Below are 18,703 nucleotides of genomic sequence, written 5' to 3' on the forward strand. Positions count from 1 at the left end.
GAGAAAAAAGTACTGTTACTCTTCCAAGCAGCAAGTATCCAGAGCCAACAGGTCGTTTCTGCATCATGTCCTTCTGTATCAAGCAACAAGCAATCCCAGTGGGGTTTAGTCAGGTCCACTGAGAGAAATGGACCGCAGTCACGGCTCTAGCAAGCCCAGCCCCTCCGGGGGCAGCCTCCTTTTCAGCGGTGCGTGATTCCCCATCCTGCAGCCTGGAGTGAGGCTACCCCCGGGGCAGGTGGGAGCAACCCCTTTTCAGCAGCTGTTGATCAGCTGGTCTCTGCCCTGCTGTGCGCATGATGAGTTATAGAATCGTGGAGTGGTTTGGGTTGGAAGGGACCTTTAAAGGCCATCTGGTCCAGCCCCGCTGCGAGGAGCAGCGACATCTCCAACCAGATCCGGTTGCTCAGAGCCCCGTCCAACCTGGCCTTGCGTGTTTCCAGGGATGGGGGGCGCCACAGCGCGGCTTGCCCCGCCGGTGCGTAGCGGCGCGCTCGCTGGGGGGCGCCATAGCGCGGCGGGGCGGGGCGCCGGCGGCGGGGCCGGGCCGGGCGGGTGCCCCGGCGGCGCGGAGCGGGCGCACTCGGCAGGGGCGACCCCGCGGAGTCGCGGGGGGGGGTCTCTCCAGCGAGCAGCATGGGCCCCGCGGCTGCCTCCCGCCCTGCCGCCCGGCGGTCGGGCTCCCTGCCGCGGCTGCTGCTCTCCTCCGCCGCGCGGACGCTGCTGTGGCTCGGTCCCGTCTACCTGGCAGGGTACCTGGGGCTGAGCGGCAGCTGGGTGCTGCTGGGGCTGGCGCTGTGGCTGTGCTGGGGGCGCAACCGGCGGTGGAAGCGCGACCGGCTGGCGGCCGCCTTCGCGCTGCTGGAGGACGAGCGGGAGGCGGTGTGCCGGGGCCTGGCCGCCCGGCACCTGCCGGCTTGGGTGAGCGAGGGCCGGGGGGGCGGGGGGGCAGGGGAGCGCGGCTCCGGGAGCCCCCGGGAGTCCCCGGGAGTTGGGATGCTGCGGGCTGCCTGGCCAGGGAGCGCCCGGTGAGAGCAGGGCGGAAAGCAGGGTTTCCGTCCCGAGCAGCCGAGGGGCACGGGGGAACAGGGGACAGCGATGCCTTGGACCGAGCGGTGACGCCTCTGGTTTTTGAACTCTGGCTCGGTAAAGGGAGGACCGAACTGGAAGTTGGTTTAGTCCAGAAAACGTGTGTGTTGCTGTAGGCGTGCTTGGGAAACGGACGGCTGTGTCCCCGCAGAAACCTTCTTTCAAATACGTGCTGTTGCGTTGCAGGTGTTTTGGTGTGGGCAATACTTATTTTAGACCCTCTCTTATATAAAGTTTTCTCTCTTCTTTTTAGTGTCATTTGAAAAGCCAGCCCCTGTTTCTTCTTCATGTCTGTTCCTAGCCTCTCTAGGTTTTAAAGTGAAGAAACTTGAAAATCTAACTGTGTGTTTTATTTTAGGTCTTTGGTTGTTTGTTGGGTAGCCATGGTTGGCTAATGGGAAAGGATGATGAGGGAGTTATTTTCTTCATCATTTGCTTAGCTTTTAAAAACGTGTCAGGGACTAGTAGGGAAACGCTTTTCATGTGAGAAAGAATATCAAAGAACTCTATTTGTAAGGAGTGTTGCATGGAGACATTTATAGTCAGCAAACTGTTTTATATAGCCTACAGCACTTGGCTCCCCTTAACACTGTGGGAAACGAAGGCAGTCGGCGCTTCTGAGAAGTGAGGCCAGGGTCTCCTAGCAGAGCTGGTGCAGCTCCCCGCACATGTTCCCTCCCGCCGGGCGCAGAAGTCTGTCTCTGAATGAGGTTTCTGCTTGTTTGTATTGACAGAGCATTTAAAACAGCTCGGAGCATTAATGAGCGTGGTGGTGTCAGCATCAGGGCAAGAGCTGTGAGAAGAGTGTTGTGTTTTATCCTCAAGTGCCCTGAATCTTGGTAATGAGAAATTGAGTCTCTTAGTCATCGCTGAAAAATCAGAATCGCCCCCCAACACACACACGCAATCTCAAAAGTTCTTAGGTTTGGCGGCTGAAAGTGTCAGGCGTCGTTAGTGCATGGGCAAATGGTCGATGGAAGGGATTATTGACAAGGCTGCGCCCAGCGCCCTGTGTTCCCCAAGCACAGGAGAGGTTTTGACAAACGAGGAGACGCCAGCAGAGCCCTTCAAGCTGGTCAGGGGCTGGAGCACCTGGGGTGTGAGGAGGGGCTTGATGGAGCTGGGGCTGTTCAGCCTCCTTCAGAAGGAAAGGGTTCAGGGCGGTCTCGCCACTGTTTCCCACTGCCTAGTGTGTGCTCGCAGAGGAAATGGAGCCAGATTCTCTTCAGAGGCCTCGCTCCTGACGTTGTGAATTCTTGGAGCTGGCTGCTGGAAGGCAGGATGTAGGACCTAAGGATGAAGGGGCTGCACCATGTGCCTTTAGTTTTATCTTTTATCTATATTGCCACTTGTCCTTTCCCTTTTTGTGTTGATAACTTTTTTCTTCATCAGTTGGTGTTTGCTTCCACAGCATACTTGTACTTCATGGTTTTTTTTTTTTTCAACTCCTCTTCCTCAATTTGATCTTCTACTTTATCCCTGCACCAGTCTTGGACGCTGCTTCTCACCTGCTGTCTATGCAGTTTGTTTTCTGTGGTGTAGTCTTTTTTTATCTTTCATTTTTGCCTTTCAGTGTTCATGAGCCTTGAATTGAAACAGCTCTAAAAAAGTCCTTTGCGTTCTTCTCTCCTGGCATGCAGAGGTGGGAGTAGGAATACAATTCAGGCTATGGAGAGCATGGGTTGGATTTGCAGTGTTGTAATCCTAGGAAAGGTTCTGGAGGTGTGAAGCAATGTCAGTGTCTTGGAGGACTGGTAAATAGTTGTCTCCTCATGTGCCCTGTATTAAAATGAGGAGGATCCATCCAGTGAAGAGTTAAGACCAGTCATTGGTGGCCCTAGTTGATTAAAAACCATTCTTCCTAAGAGCAGTGCAGTGGGTCCTTCACATGTGGCTCAGGTTCTGCTCCGTCCTGGTGTCAGCTGTTAGGAGATGCATTCACATTGCAGCCTTTCCGTCAGGAGGGACGCTGGGAGGGTTTCCCTCATCTACTCAACCATCTGCTTCAGGGTATTTGCTGGGTTGTTTTGCAGCACCAGTTTCTTGGCTGAAACCAGCCAGTGAGTCTGGAAGAGAGGCATTCCTGCGCTAGACAGCTTACGTGGGCAGGCTGTGCTTCCTTAGGAAACCAGGCTGGAAATCTGCTTGTGTCAAGCAGAGTCAGATCTGTGTTTTGGAGAGGTGAGACTTTCTGACTTCAGCCTGTGCATCCTTAAGCCTGACTTGTGAAACCAGTCAGTGCCTGGAGCAGAGGCAGCTGGGCTTCCATCTTCCTTCTGGCTCCTGGGGGTGGTGGTGACTTCTCCATGTTGCTTTTGCAGCTGTAGGAGGTTGCAGGTGGGAACATCCAAATATGGTGGGTTTCTCCCCGGTGTTAAATTCCTTTTACCAGGAGAAATTTATGTTACTGGATACAGAACAGTCCTTTTACAACTTCACCTGTTAATTCCTTTTTTATGCAAGAGGCTTGTTTAGATTTTTTTTTTTTTCCCCTGCACAGGGAGCTAAAAAACTTGTCCCTTAAAATAAGGAAAAAAAAAAAAAAGAGCCACCAAAAAACCTTGACAAAAGCCCAAACAAAAAAAACCCCTGATGGATAGATTGCTGTGTTGTATTTGAACAGAATGGTACTATTGTGTCAGACAGACATGGGTTTTGCTATTGCTGATTGTTGGTATGGCTTGCTCCAGGGCAGGGTGGAGCCATGCAGAAACTTAGACATTTTCTTTACTTGCTAGTAATTGGCCCTAACCTAGTGGTTTTGATCTTCAAAGCTCTTTTCATATGCTAAGTAATTTTTGCAACATTCCTAAAATATTGACAAGAAGTATCTCTGCTTTTGTAGATGGGGAGAACTGATCTTGATAGTGTGACTTGCCCAAGGCTACAGGAGTAAGTCTGATTCTGGGACAGTGTTAACTTTGGCGGCTCTTAGTGGCTGGTTCTGGGCTTAGAAGGAAGTGTTTTGTGCTTCTCTTACCTGTTCTGATGACAAACTCGAGGACAAGGCCTTGCTGCAGGGGCTCTCACCGCTAACAAGGGACAGAAGTGAGTCTCAAGTCCAGAGCGTGTGGTTAAAAAGTATAGAACTGCAGATTTTTTTTTTTTTTTTTCCAAAAACTATTAGGACACAATAAATTCTTGGAGTAAGCTGTTGGGTCAAAAAGAGAGGTTGGTAGTATCACTGGGCTGAACTAGAGTAGAAATCATCTTGTGCTAGCAGGAAATGCATATTATGGGAATAACCTGTGGGTAGGAAAGGCTTTGTTCAGAGCTTATGTCCTACTAGACAGTGAATAATCGAAGTGCAATACTTGGATGCCCAGCTCTGCTTCTTCTGCAGAGCTGCTCATTGAATTCATACCGTTGAGTGCAGCTGACTTTTGGTATTGGGAACCCGCTGAAATTTGGTGTCCTTTCCGAGTAGGCAGAAAGCCTATTGAAATGAAAGTCAGTTGTTGTGGTTGCTTTTGGAATTTGCTGTGGGCTGTCCAGTTTGGGTGTCTGTGGCTCAGTGAATTTGATTTTGCTTTTTCTTAAGGTGAGTCCACTTCCTCCTCACAGTTTTTGCCTGTTTCCTGATGCTTCTGTGTGCTGTTCCAGTTCTCCTTGGCCACTGGCTTGCTTCTTGGTTGCCTCTTGCATTCACATCTCTAGTAGCTTTGGCTCCAGTGAATAATCCCAGCCAACTTTAGTGGTTTATATTGTGCTGCATTTCTACCCTTAACATTGGTGGATGTCACATATGGCCTGTGACTTTCTCATTGGGAAGTGGTGGGCTAACTCTTGTCCTAAGTCCTGGTCTGTCCTTCCTTTTGGGTCACATCCCTCTCCTCGCTGTAAGGTCTTTTGGAGAACAGCTTGTCATGCTATTTCCATCCCTCCTTCACCCTGCCTGTGACTGATCCGGGACTGTGGCACAAATGCTGCGGCACACTGGTGCTTGGCCGTGGTTGTGGGAGCTGGCAACCAGCTGCCCTCAGGCTACCCAGGGTTTATGTGCCCTGGCTGAGGACCTTTTGGTGAAAGATGAGAGGCTGGCATCTGAGGTCCCTTGATTCACATAATCCGCCTTACTGTAACATGCCAGCCGCATTTTATTGGTATTGATTGTCCCTTCTGGTGCTGTATTCTCACTTTATCATGCAAATAGAGCCGGGTAGGCTGACATTTCAGTGAATTTGCGTTGTCTTATTTAATGGAAAAGTTGCTATTTAGAGCATCAAAAGAAATTGCTTATAAAGAATATGCTAATAGCACTTTGGTGTTTTAATGTAATAATTGGAGATAATTTGAAGCATTATTTGAGCAAGGGAAATGGGCTCTGCAGTCATATATCAAGCTGGAATAAAAGGCAAGCTGCTGTCCTCTCCATTTGAACATCTCTGAGCGCCTCTCTGAAAGCTGGTGAATTAAACAGCAAGGCTACTACTGAAGAGTGTAACTCACAGCTCTTGTATGAGGAGGCAGTGTATTGTCCTACCCGATGACTGTTACCAGGCTAGATGATAGTCGAAGGAGTCCCTTTGTGTTCCAGTGCTCTTGTAGAGCCGAGCAGGGCCCGAATGCCCATTCTGAGAAGCTGCTGCACCGTCCCCTTCTGCAACAACCTGCTACCAGCTTGTAGCAATGGCTGAAAATGCCACATCTGTAGACTTTAATGTGTGATTGTAGTAAAGAGATTGTGGCTCTTCACTCAGCGGCTTCTTGGTGAGGTCTGAGAGATCAATTAATTACTTGTGAGCGGCCTCATATCTGACTGTCCTGGTGGTGATTAAACAAGTAATCGCTTCAGGAAAGGGGAGGGATTTTGTCATGGACACATACACTTCTTGTTGGCATTCGATGTGTCCAACTTGAAAACATGACGCATGACTGACTACTTCAATTTAATTTGTCCTTAGCATCTTAAAAAACTCTGGGAGGTGAAAACACTGGACTGTTCCATGTGGTAGTGTCTGCTGCTAGGCTTGAACTCTTACAGCGCTGCTTTTCCATGAAGCCATTGGCACTATGTTAGTATTAGTGGAGAAATACTGCTGCAACCAATAAATTGAGTTTCCTAAGCAGGTTCTTGTTTTCCAGAGTGCAGTGTCCTGATTGAGGTGAGCCAGTACAAGAAACAGGTCCTGCACAGCTTGTGATCTTGAGGGGAAGTAGGTTCTTGTGGCTTCCCAAGGCGTGACCAAGAGAAGGATGAGAAATCTAATGGGACTTTACATCATGAACAGGATATGACACTTCCTTTACTCATATATATGTGCCTACAGGCATACTGGTACATCAGTACACGTGTGTTCTTTTGCCTTTTACTATTTTTTATTGCTTTATTTGCCTTTTACAATTCTTCTTCAAGGAGGTAGTAAATTATATTCTGTGATTCTAAAAAGGATCTATGAGGGCAGAGGGATCTCTGCTTACTCTAAAACTTGTTCCATGCTCCATAGCATCTTCTGCATGTATTGCAGTATGCAAAAAGAGATGGCATGTGGCACTCACTTTATTTTTCTTTACATCCAGGTTCACTTCCCTGATGTTGAACGAGTGGAGTGGCTGAACAAGGTGAGGAGCTCTGGACTCCAGTTTGTGAGGCCATCTACTCTGAGCTGCATCACAGCACAAACACTGCGGACCAAGTCTGGGAAAATTATCAAGTCACTCAATCATATCAGTGTCTGTACTTGAGTCTTGGAGCTGGTTAAGTGTAGAGTAGTCACTGAGGTTTTGGTGAGAGCTGAATGTGTGCCTGGTTGATACAGGTTTGATGAAGTTGACCACAACACTTCATTCTGAGGTTGAAAAAATAAAAAGCTTACGTGTGTGTATGTGTGTGCATATATATATATATATATAGAAATGTATGTGTGTGTATATATTTATATCTCTTCAATACTTAAAGGGGCCTTATAAGAAAGATGGGGGGAGACTTTTTACCAGGGCCTGTTGTGATACCACAATGGGTAATGATTTTGCGCTAGGAGGTAGATATAGACTAGATATAAGGAATACATTTTTTTACAATGAGAGTTGTAGAACACTGGCACAGGTTGCCCAGAGAGGTGGTGGATGCCCCATCCCTGGAAACATTCCAGGCCAGGTTGGATGGGGCTCTGAGCAACCTGATCTGGCTGGAGATGTCCCTGCTCCTTGCAAGGGGGTGGGACTGGATGGCCTTTAAAGGTACCCTCCAACCCAAATCATCCTATGATTCTATATGTGTGTATGTATTATTATTATTTTAGCAAAAGTAATGGCATCTCCTCTTACCAGAGAGGTTTACAGAAAGCTATGAGTCAGGTGCTCCTGTCAGCAGGTGTAGTCAAACTCTCACTGGAACTGGACTCTGTGGAATTCAAAGCAAACCAATTGAAGTTGCAAATCATCATTCAGTAACTATCAGGTTTTCCTTTTTAGCAAACTAGCTTTTTGATGTAAAAGCTCATCTCACTCCTTTCTAAATAGACTTAACTCCAGGGAGCTTTGTGACACTTTAGAGTAATTAGGAGCTTTGCTGGCTCAGCCCCTGTGGTTAGAAGCAGTCAATAGACTGTGGTGCTGAAAACTCACCCTTCATTTCCTAAAACAAATTACTTTTCTAAGGAACTGAGATGGATCCTTTGATAAGGATGACTTAAAAGAACAAAAGTGACTTGGTATTTTGAAAGGACAGACATTAATAGCCAAGTGTTCTATGATGTGTGTGTCTGTTTCTCAACAAAAGGTATCTTACACAAAGAATCTTCAGTGTGTTTCTGCTTTTGCTGTTCTTTAGGTTCTTATACAGGCTTGGCCATACTTTGGGACAATCATGGAAAAAGCATTTAAAGAAGTTCTTGAACCAAAAATCAGAGCAAAGAATGTACATCTGAAAACATGCACCTTTACCAAGATCCACTTTGGGGAGAAGGTAGTGTGAAACCTTTGCAATGCTTCAAGTTGAGTCTTTTCCAAAAAATGTTGATGCAAGGGGGAGAGCATCCGTCTGGGAGTCTGAAGTTCAGCTTTTTATAGCTGTGAGTGTTTAACAAGATGGTATTGGTACAACACTGCTGCCTCCTTTGTTCCCAACTTGTGTTTGCTTGAGCATCTTCACTGTGAAGGAAGGATCATATAGGAGACGCACACATCCCTTTCCACTAGTTGTCAGTATCGTGAGACTGGAGATAGAAAAAGGGGCATGTATTCACATTTCTTTCTGTTATACCCTCGTGACAGGAGTTTTCAGTGCATCCTAAGGCTTGCAGTGTGGGCTACTTGTACCCAGCCCTGTATTTGAGGACTGCCAAGGCTGTTCACGCTTACTCTTTAAGGGAAAAACTTGCGTGGTTTACTCACAGTTTACATGCAGTTGTGCAAAGTCTTTAATGAATGCTTCTGTACTCAAATCAATTGGAGTGAGCAGGACTTTTTACTTGAGCTTAACTTGAAAGATATTGATATGCCATATCTTGTCTGTCTTTATTTCAGTGCCCTAGAATCAACGGAATAAAAGCCTACACCAAAGAAATTGACAGGAGACAAGTTATCCTGGACCTGCAGATATGGTAACATTGCATCATTGATTAAGTAGATGGTTCTTAATCCACTGCCCATTTGACATCTGTGTGTGAGTTGTCATGCTGGACTGGGCATGCAGTCCACTGAGATCAGCATCAAGTGGAGAGGTCCTTATATTAACCTAGAAAGATATGAAATAATCTGTTCCACAGCTGGATATCCTCAGTACTTACAGAGGTGAGATGTTGTGCATCAGCCTTTAAGTCAGAAAACAGCGTCACCTGCTCAGGTCTAGGTCTTACCTACTCTGGCCCATTGCTGCTGCCGCAGATGTAAGAGTGTGTCCCTTGACTTTGCCATTCGTGGCAGTAGGAACCCAAGTTTTGGAACTCCATTTCCTGTTCTGACAGCTCTGAGAGGTCTTGGGCGTGAAGGCGCTTGTTCTGTATGTTCCTGTATGCCCTGCTATGGTTCCTCTTCAGTCCGACCTCTCCAGTTGTTCTAGAACTACTTGCACTTTTTATTTTTTAATTCCTTCCCATAGATTAATCCTTTTGTTTTACTCACCATTTATTTCATGTGCCACCCCAACACACTTGCTTTTTTTGATTACAACTGTTCTCTGAGCAGAAAACTGCCTCTAGCTCAGTTAACAACAGCAACAAAATTAGATAAAACATTTGATACCTTCCAGGCTGTTTTGAATGAGCTTGTGTGTTTTGTTAACGTCTGAGCCACTGCAGAGCTAAACTCTCTCCTGGTTTAGCCTGGAGAATGGAATTACTGGGGGAATTACCACTTGCATGCTGCTGTAGCTCTGCAAGTTTAGTGGGCGATTGAGCTGCCTAATTTAAATGGCTTTTCTTCATGGTAGTGCCAGGAAAAAGTGGTGTGAAATTGTGGAGTGTCTTGGCAACAGCACAGAGCTGCTCAGAACTGTGCTTGCTGCTCTATGTGGCAATGGTGTGGCAGCATCCCCAGCCCCGGCAGAGCACTGTTGCTCCCTGCAAAATGACATGCTTGATTTTCAGCCAGAACATGCTGTGCTTCAGTGCTGTCAGTGAAGTGCTCCTTGTTATAGCCAGACCAGTTTTAGGGCCTTTGGCAAATCATTTGTGCTTTCCACATTGAGATGGAGGGATTTGATACCTTTAAGGCTCTGCAATAGGTTGCTGCTGTTTTCTGTTAACCTACTTCTCCAGGCTGCTTCTCCCACATACTCATTTTCACTGTCTTTTAACAGGCCTCTGCAGAGGGATTCCCCCACCTCCTCATTCCTGTCCCTCTGGCAGACCCATCAGCATCTCCACACTGGCCAAGCACTTGTGTTCCTCATCCTGACAGTAGCTTAACCTGAACTGTCCTCTGATAACCCAACTATTTTCTGTATTCAGGCAGGAGTGTTCAGACTACCTTGTCTCTCTGATGAGGATCTCTTCTCCTGTGCTGTGTTAAGGACCCAGCTTCTCTTATGTTAATACATTGACATTGGTTCCTGCAACTGAGCTGTGTGGTGTGTGTTGTACGGTCTCCACAGGAGGTAGTGTATTCCCTTCCAGGAATGGGGAGAAGCAAATCTGTGAGCAGTGGTGTTATTTACCTGCCTTTTTCTGGATTGCCAAAGGAACATGTTTGGTTTTTTTTTTTCTTTAATTGAAGAAATGGCCAATCTCCACCTTTCCCGAGTGAGGCAAAAGTAGGCTCTCTTAGCTTCGTGAGTTGCAGTGAGTATCTGCACTGGTGCAGCTGGTGCTGGGAGAAGAGCTGGTTAGAGGAGATGGACTTGAGCTGCCCTGGCGTGAGGCTGCCACCCTTTGCGCTACGTCTCGGTCACTGCATGCTGGTGAGGTTTCAGTGGCTGACCCTGTCCACAGAGCTGGACAGGTTCAGCCACATCAGGCTCTGCAGAAGTGATGTGCTGTGGGTGGCAGTGTGGTGTGCTTTGGCACGCTCAGACCGCAGCAATCAACTTCCCTCCCTTGGGTTAGGTTTCGGAGAGGCGTAACTATGTCGCAGTGGACATTAAAGGATTAACATTGTCTGCATGTCATAAACATGACTCCTTTGCCTTAGTGCTTGCTAGCTGTAATTTTGTGGGAGTGCCCTCCTTGGAGAACCCACGTGAGCTGGGCCTGTTGGCTGGTTCGCCACTGCATGCAGCACTGGCCGGGGCGGCCGCCGCTGGGAAGGCCAAGCAGCCACTTCACGCAGGGTGCTGTTATCCTGGTGGGCAGCACTCCTACCTTGGCAGCAGCTCTGCCTGCTCCAGTGCTGAGCTACCCTTCCTTTTAGGCAGTGTCTTGCATCCAGAAATCTCAGCATGCTCTGTACATGCTTCTTGCTTTCAGTCTCACAGCAGCACAGTGATGCAGTAGATCTGGTATTGCATGGAGTTACCGAAAGGAAGTCAAGAAGCTGCTTTAATTAAATCTGTTAACAACAGCTTACATGTCCATAGCATCAGAGCATTGGGAGTGGTTATGCAAGCACTGTCTCATTACAGTATTGACTGTCCCATGGGAAAGGACTATACCTGAGATTTTGGCAGGAATAACAATGAGGGTTGTAGAACACTGGCCCAGGTTGCCCAGAGAGGTGGTGGATGCCCCATCCCTGGAAACATTCAAAGCCAGCTTGGATGGGGCTCTGAGCAACCTGATCTGGTTGGAGATGTCCCTGGTCCTTGCAGGGGGGTTGGACTAGATGGCCTTTGAAGGTCCCTTCCAACTCTAACCATTCTATGATTCTAAGTGTTAGTGGAGAAGAGACATTTGGGACTGGAGTTTTTGACTCTGTGGAAAGGCATAAAGATTGTAAATTGAAACACCACAGCTATTATTTGTTGTGTTGGGCACTGGCAGCAGCTGAATTAAATCCTCTTGGAATAATTACTGCAAATTGAGGAACTCATTTTGGCTTCTCATTTAGACTTCTATGGTGACAAAGCTCTATTAGCACCCAGTGTAATGAGCTGTAAGATGTCAAAATTGTATAAACTAATAAAAGTAAAAATAAGTTAGTTTAATTACCTGACTAGCTTATAAGGGAGATTGTTTTAATTTTGGTATGGCCTGTGATGTTGGTTGTTTAAGAAATGAGAATGCTCTAACATTAAAGGCTTTAATCTTTGTTATAAGCTTTTCAAATTCTGTTAAGTGCCCATCTGTAAACAAATATTTAAGACCTTTGCTTGCTAAAATGGAGACAAATTCACAGGGTTACACATTCTTGGCAGGTTTTTTGAGGGAGAGGGAATTGTCTATGTGCAAATTACAGCGTGAATTAGTGGCAACTGCAGCACTATTTGCCCATATACATGTGGTCAGAACAAAAATCTTGTCCTTTTTCTTCAATTATAGGGTGAAATTATGCTTGCAGCCAGTAAGCACATCACATTCACTGTGCTGAGGTACCCTTACACCCTGCTTTACCTGCAGGGTGTTTGTGTGTCTGCATCCATCCAAACAAATCTGCTAGGTTCTGCTCCCTGGGAAACAGCGATTGAGTTCTGCATGAGGTGATGTTTGTACTTTTGTTAAAGTCTAAGGAGATTTCCAAATTGCAAAAGTACCGCAGTTGGTGTTCGTTTTATTTAAAGCATGATGTTCTCCATGGCAACTGACCAAAATCTGATCTAAGTCGTTGTCTTTTAATTCAGCCTCAAGGAAACCAGGTTATTGTTAGTGATTTAATTTGTCCTTCAAGTGAGCTTTTGGGTTATGGGCTTTTTGGTTGTGGGCAAGGTGAGGACCCCATATGTAATGGCAGGATGGCTCTGGGATCAGGATCAGCTTAGGAGCTGAATTCCCAAGTTGTAGGGTGGGATCAGGCCTTTGGCAAAGAAAGGAGCAAGAGGGAAGCTGCTGTGACTTTGAATTTTGAATGAGCCTGTTGATCTCTTCCTTGGAGCAAGCTTGCCTCAGCCAACTGCCAGTTTTAGGAATAGAAAAGTAACCTTGAAGTACAGATTTTGCTTTGACATTCTGCAGGTAGATCAGTGTCCCAGCTGACTGCAGGGAGGAGATCTGACCCTTGTCTAATGTGCTCAACTTTCCCTTTTTGGTTGCTTGAAAATTCATCTCTGCCTGTGTGGTCGTGTTGTCAATCATTAAACTAATTTATACTCTGTACAGCCCAAAATTTCTCATTGGACTATTGCAAACTGTGGAATAATGTGAAAATTTTCTTTCAGTTATATAGGGGACTGTGAGATTCACATGGACATATCGAAATTTAATCTTGGAGTGAAAGGCGTACAGGTGCGTGCAGTGGGAACGTTGTCTGTTCAAGGCTGTGTGTGACGGGAGGTAGCATGTCCCAGTGGGGAGGTCATGACACTTAACTGGGAAACCACCTACTGGCAGGCTAGGGATGATTTGCTTTATCTCCTTGTGTTTTGGCTGTGGAAACGATGCCTTCCATGGAAAGCACCTAAATACCTTTTCTAAGCTTCTTAGTATGACTCTTAAACAGGGTCAGTGCTAGAGCATCGAGCTTGTGTGGGCCAGCTTCTGCTACTGGAGTTCAGAGGAGCTGTGTATTGGTAGAGAACTTCAAAAGAGCCAGTTCTACCAGGGTGTTCACAAGCTGGTGTAGATTAGACAAACAGCTTGTTCTTACAATGTTGAAAGCTAATAGGCAGATTGCTCCATTGTATGGCAGTCAGGATTGCAGAGAGACTCCACAAACTTAGAAAGCATTGCCTGATATCAATAGCAACGGTTTGGAGGGGAGGAGGTTATCTTTGCTATTAAATTGTAAATAAAATTACTTCAAGTAGGATTTTTTTAAAATTATCTCTGTCACTGAAAAGCTCACAGTTTTGAAACTGCATCCTGAGAGTACCTTCAGACTGAGTTTTCCTTGGTGTGTTCTGTTTGCAGTTGTATGGGACATTGCGGGTGATACTGGAACCTCTTCTAACCGATGCGCCTTTTATTGGAGCGGTGACCTTGTTTTTCATGCAGAAACCGGTGAGTCAGTAGTGAACTGCAGTGTGCAGGCTTCTTGCTTTTTGGACTGTCTTAATGCTTGGATAGGTCTTCAGGGAGTGACACAAGCTGTCCATCACTGGTCACCCAAACAGCGGCACTGTGAATGCCTCACAGTGCAGATGTTTGAATAGCAAATTCCTGGTTGTTCAGTGCTCCTCTTGAACTCCAAGAGGACAGAAACAAATTTGCCCTATTCTTCTGTAGTAGTGCCCAAAAAGTGACTTGCTTCACTCTAAGAATGGGAAGACTTTCCCATGGTGACAGCACAGGAGCCATTTCCTAGGCCTTTGCTGCAAGCTTCCTGGCAGGTGGGTTTTAAATATTCCCATTCATAGATTTTAAATGCAATCATCTTTGGGACTGTTCAGTCATGGTTGTGCTTTGAATATTTCCCTGTTTAAGGTCACGTGCTGTGTAGTTGAATTGTGGTTTTATAGCACGCAGCTTTGCTTGCTTGTGGGTTATCCTCTGCTGAAGTTCATGGAAGTCATACGTTTTTGATCTTGGCTGAGGGGGGTTTTATGTTTAGATGTAGTAGCATTATTTTAGCACATTAAAAAAAAAAAAGTTTGGGTGAATAGAAATACAGACTCCTGAAGTCAGGTGGTGTTTGTAAATCCCCCTGCCTCAGGGCGTAGGCCAACCACTAAGTGAAAGGATGAGGAAACAACTTCAAAGTCTAGGTAGAGCTGTTGGATTGACTATGCATGACCCCAGGGCATCTGCCAGGGGCCATTGCTCCAGGACGGATGCTCTGTTTCCTTATGCTTGCAGGGTAGGCCCCAGTGATACCCTCGCTTCAGGTATGGCAGGTAAAATAGGTAAGGGAATCGCTACCAGCTCTTGCTTTTTAATGTATAGATGCAGTCACTGGTGCAGGTTTTGCTTTCTTCAAACAGCTGGCTCTGGTTTAGAAGCATTTGCTTCCTCTTTAAATTCTACCTTTGTTCTGAAATAAATTTTAATGATCCTGTGTCGTTTTTCTCCCTGATCATGTTGTAGCACTTGGAAATCAACTGGGCTGGCATGAGCAACCTCCTGGATGTCCCAGGGATTAAGTGAGTGTCTGTTTTGCTTCACTTTATTCTTCTTTTAAAAGCGTTTGGAAGTTGGGACAGCTTTCTCCAGTAATGACCAAAGTTATTCTCGAGAGTGGTGTGTAAAACGTGTTGCGCTGATAATCATACCGTCATATGTGGGTTTGCAAAACCTGAGGAGGGTGCTTTTAACATTCTGTCAAAATTGCTTCAATCACTTTGTTGCTTTTGGGACTTAGAACAGACATAGTAAATCCCCAAAACTACAATCATCTATAAAGTAAAAAATGAGCTCTTCTGTTTCCCGTGTGCTGGCTGCTTACAAAGGCAGATGAGCAGACCTAGGTGACAGGCAGTCTGTGCTTATGTTTGTTTACCTTAAAGTGGAAAAAGACTAGGTATCACAAAGTTGCAGACCCTCTGAAAAACTGAAATACAATATGAAAAAGAAAACTGCATCAGATTTCTTCTTTCAGTGTCATCTGCTCACCCTTTAGGTTCTTCAGAAGATGTAGCTCTTCCCCAATGCCTCTTGGGCTGATCTTGTACATAAAACTTGCACAGCAAGGATGAAAATCTTAGAAATTTTCAATACTGTAAGTTTCAAACTGTTTTTCCAGGTAGGGGATTCACTTTGTCCTTGTTCTTTAGTGTAAGGAGAAAATTCTGTTACACAAGAACAAAATATATTTGGTTACTCAGCCATTGCCTTTTTCCCTTTAAATGCAAATACAGACACTTCTTTGCCCTCTCTTCCCCTGCAGCTCATGGTTTGCAGACTCATAGGAAGTGGCTGGCTACTCTAGGTGCCAGTTTATGCATTAAAGGTTCTCTGAAGATCTTTGATGTTGAGTGAGAGGAAGCTTTTTCTCTTAATTTGAGGCCAGAGTGGCCTTTTACCCTGAAGTTTTCCCTGAGTGCTCCAGTTCTTATCAGAGGAATCAATCTGTTCTTTTCTAATATGGTTTCCTTAATCCTTGCAGGGAGAAGGTATGTAGGTGTTCCAACCTACAGCCTCTCATATAATTAAGTGCAAATTTGGTGTCCTAAATTTTCACTCCCTGGTTCTCCCACAGGGATTTGAACACAGAAGCCCTTGCTTGTTCATCAGCACTGTGCATGAAAGCCGGGAGCAAAACATGCCTGATGGCCAACAGGCTGAAGTACAGGTTGAGCAAGAGCTCTCCCTTTCAAATGAATTGGGCTTAAGAGAGTAAAGAAACCGGATGCAGTCGTCTGTCCTCATGTACAAGCTGTGTTTAGTTGGGTGTACCCTGAGACTTGAGAGAAGGAACAATTCTGTGACCTTCCTGTCAGGACTTTTTGACAGGAAAGCCAACAGCCTGAATAAGGGCTTCCAGGCTCCTGGTTTCACGTTTGGAGTAGGAGAGGACTTTCCTTCTGTGTGAATCCAGCCTCCTCTGTGAACTGTGACAATTTTGTGGCACGGTCTTACTTTGAGAAGCTGCCTTATAAGGGCTAGATTTATCAAGAGGGTGAAAGTCTTTCAGATGTTTGGTGCTTTTGGGTTTTCCTCTTAATATTGCCTTCTGCTTGTGTTAACTTGTAGCGATGTGTCAAAATCCTCTCATTAATCACCTGGAGAGTACCGGATGTCTGTGATAGGCATGTACTTCTTGCTCAGGAGAAATAGGTCAAAGTAGTTGTCCCCACCATACAAATAGAGCAATTCTAAAGAAAAGATTTAAACTGAGAAGCTAAAAATGCATAAGTTTTAATTGGACTGGGAAGTTCCCTGAAGTCTGAGACAGACAGTAGCCTTGGTTCAGCCAGTGTGATCTCCTGTGTTCCAAAGGTCTGGTTACTTCAAACAAGGTTTTCCTTCTTACTGCAGGATATACCAAGATACAGAATCTCATCTTTTGCTTGGTCTTCTATAGGAAAAAAAAAAAAAGCCAAACTCATTTTACTTTGAATGTGGCTGGCTTCTCCTTCTATTTTACAGTCAAATTTCAGCATGTGGCCAACAGCAGACAGCAGTGTGCTCTGGGGCCATGTTCTAAGTCTAAAACTGGACTGCCTCGAGTTTGTATGACTTGTTTGGGTGCATGACGATCTCATCCTATGGCATAAGCTCCCGCTCATCATTTACAACCTGCTAGAGCCAAATTCACATCCAGTCCTAGTAACCCTAGACTGGAATATCCCTGTGTGCAAGTGAGCACTTGCACCATGTGTGCCATAAGGCAATGGCCATTATGTACAGAGCAATAGGGAGTCAGATTGAAAGGGATCTTGAGAGCTTGCCCCATGCTCATATTCTCCTCTGCAGCAGCTCAACTGGACATGAATTATTGACAGGAGACAGCCTAACCTTCCACAGTCATCCACACTCACCACTGGTGATTGTTGCTGGTGTTGAACTTTCCTTTTCCTCTGATTCTAAGCTAAATGTCACAAGCATGAGTTTCTTCTGCCCGTGTGCAGTTGTACATAGGCACTCTTTCATAGAATTACAGAATCATTTAGGTTGTAAAAGACCCTTAACATTAAGTCCAACTATAAATCTAACTGCCAAGTCCACCACTAAACCACGTTGTTAAGCGCCACATCTACAGGTCTTTTAAACACTTCCAGGGATGGTGACTCTACCAGCTCCCTGGGCAGCCTGTTCCAGTGCTTGATAACTCTTTGGGAGAAGGCAGGCAGTATCACTCATTTTGCAGTGCTTGTTTCTTTCGTTGTGCCCCATTCTTTCATTCTACCTGAAACTGTGATCTATTGTAGAGATTTAGGTTGCTTTTTTTTTTTTTTTTTTTTTTCCCCCACCTGCAGTGTGATGTCAGACTCACTAATTCAAGACTTCATTGCTGCACGGCTGGTTCTACCAAACAGGATCACGGTGCCCCTGAAAAAGAACGTGAACATTGCCCACTTGAGGTTCCCTATCCCACATGTGAGTGTGTGTGTGTGTGTGTTTGTTTTCCAGTGAGGGTTGTGCGTTTGCTGCAATGTGGATGCATGCAAGCTTAGTGTCTTTGATTCCTGCATCAACTGTTTCAGCCTGGATTGTAGGTTTTCTGTAGGTAATATTTCAGAAATACGTCGTTCATAATTTGGGGGAGGGGTGGTGCTGGGGAGTCCTACCCTCAATACATGGCATACAAAGTCTGTTTAGACACTGAGCTCATTTACCCATTAGTCTCATTTGAGAAAACCACAGATCTTCAGTTAGAGAAGGTAAATACATGAGCAATGAGCATCAGGCTACATAATTTTTTTCCTAATGCTGTGAAGGGGTGTAAATAGGCAGCTCAGAGGGTCACATCTTTTTGTTACAGAAAAAAAAATCAGGAAAAAAAAACCCCAACAACAGTCTCCTAAATGCTTGACATACCCAGATCTTCAGTCTCCTTCATCCATCAAATACTTAATATGCTTGTTAATGAGGGTAAATATAAATGAATGACAAAGGGATGCTCCCTATTGCAAACCTGCATCACCAGACTGAAGTTGAATGGCCACTCTGCAAAAAAATCAGAGCCTGCCAATGGGTGTTCAGTTTCCCCTTCAGTCAGTAGGAATTGATCTTTACACTTGATTTGACTGTGGCTGTAGTACTCTGTGCCTTTGTACGTTTCTAATTTGAAAATAAATTGAAGAATATTTCCTACCCAATTATCTAGATTGGATTGTGTATCTGTTTAAGGGTTAGTTTGTTGGTTTTTTTTTTTTTTTCACTCTAGGTAAAAAGTGTTTTAATACAGCTGTCACTGGAAATATACTGCATCAAATATATGTCTTAGCAGAACTGTCATGTTGACTACCCTTACTGCCTGAAATAACTAGTTTTAGGAGGCAGCATATTATAATTATCCAAAGACTGCATTTTCATGACCAATTTTATGTCTTATTTTATGCAGGGAGTAATAAGGGTTCATCTGCTAGAAGCTGAAAACCTTGTCCAGAAGGACAGTTTCCTTGGTGCAATCAGGGGGAAGTCTGACCCGTATGCTCTTCTTCGCGTCGGCACGGTGCAGTATCGAAGCAAGACAGTTTCCCGAGATCTTAATCCCATTTGGAATGAGACGTTTGAGGTACTGAATCTTTTGATCTTTCCATCTG

General features: G+C 45.4%; 1 protein-coding gene across 2 annotated transcripts in view; it reads left to right on the plus strand.

Annotated features, from left to right (window-relative positions):
• Nucleotides 1-422: 422 nt before the first annotated feature.
• ESYT3 (extended synaptotagmin 3) overlaps nucleotides 423-18,703 on the plus strand; it is a 31,902-nt gene continuing 13,621 nt past the window's right edge. Inside the window, exons 1-9 of one of the 2 annotated variants that reach the window (XM_086750793.1) lie at nucleotides 423-478; nucleotides 6,610-6,651; nucleotides 7,862-7,996; nucleotides 8,557-8,633; nucleotides 12,779-12,845; nucleotides 13,470-13,559; nucleotides 14,583-14,638; nucleotides 17,414-17,534; nucleotides 18,502-18,675. In XM_086750793.1, coding sequence (XP_086606919.1) covers nucleotides 446-478; nucleotides 6,610-6,651; nucleotides 7,862-7,996; nucleotides 8,557-8,633; nucleotides 12,779-12,845; nucleotides 13,470-13,559; nucleotides 14,583-14,638; nucleotides 17,414-17,534; nucleotides 18,502-18,675 — 795 coding nt within the window. In that variant the 5' untranslated portion in view covers nucleotides 423-445. Of the gene's footprint in view, nucleotides 479-636; nucleotides 922-6,609; nucleotides 6,652-7,861; nucleotides 7,997-8,556; nucleotides 8,634-12,778; nucleotides 12,846-13,469; nucleotides 13,560-14,582; nucleotides 14,639-17,413; nucleotides 17,535-18,501; nucleotides 18,676-18,703 lie in introns of those variants that run through there. The other variant, XM_086750792.1, reaches the window with a different exon arrangement.

Source organism: Chlamydotis macqueenii, chromosome 6, assembly GCF_036417535.1.
Source record: "Chlamydotis macqueenii isolate bChlMac1 chromosome 6, bChlMac1.mat, whole genome shotgun sequence".
NCBI classification, from domain to species: Eukaryota; Metazoa; Chordata; class Aves; order Otidiformes; family Otididae; genus Chlamydotis; species Chlamydotis macqueenii.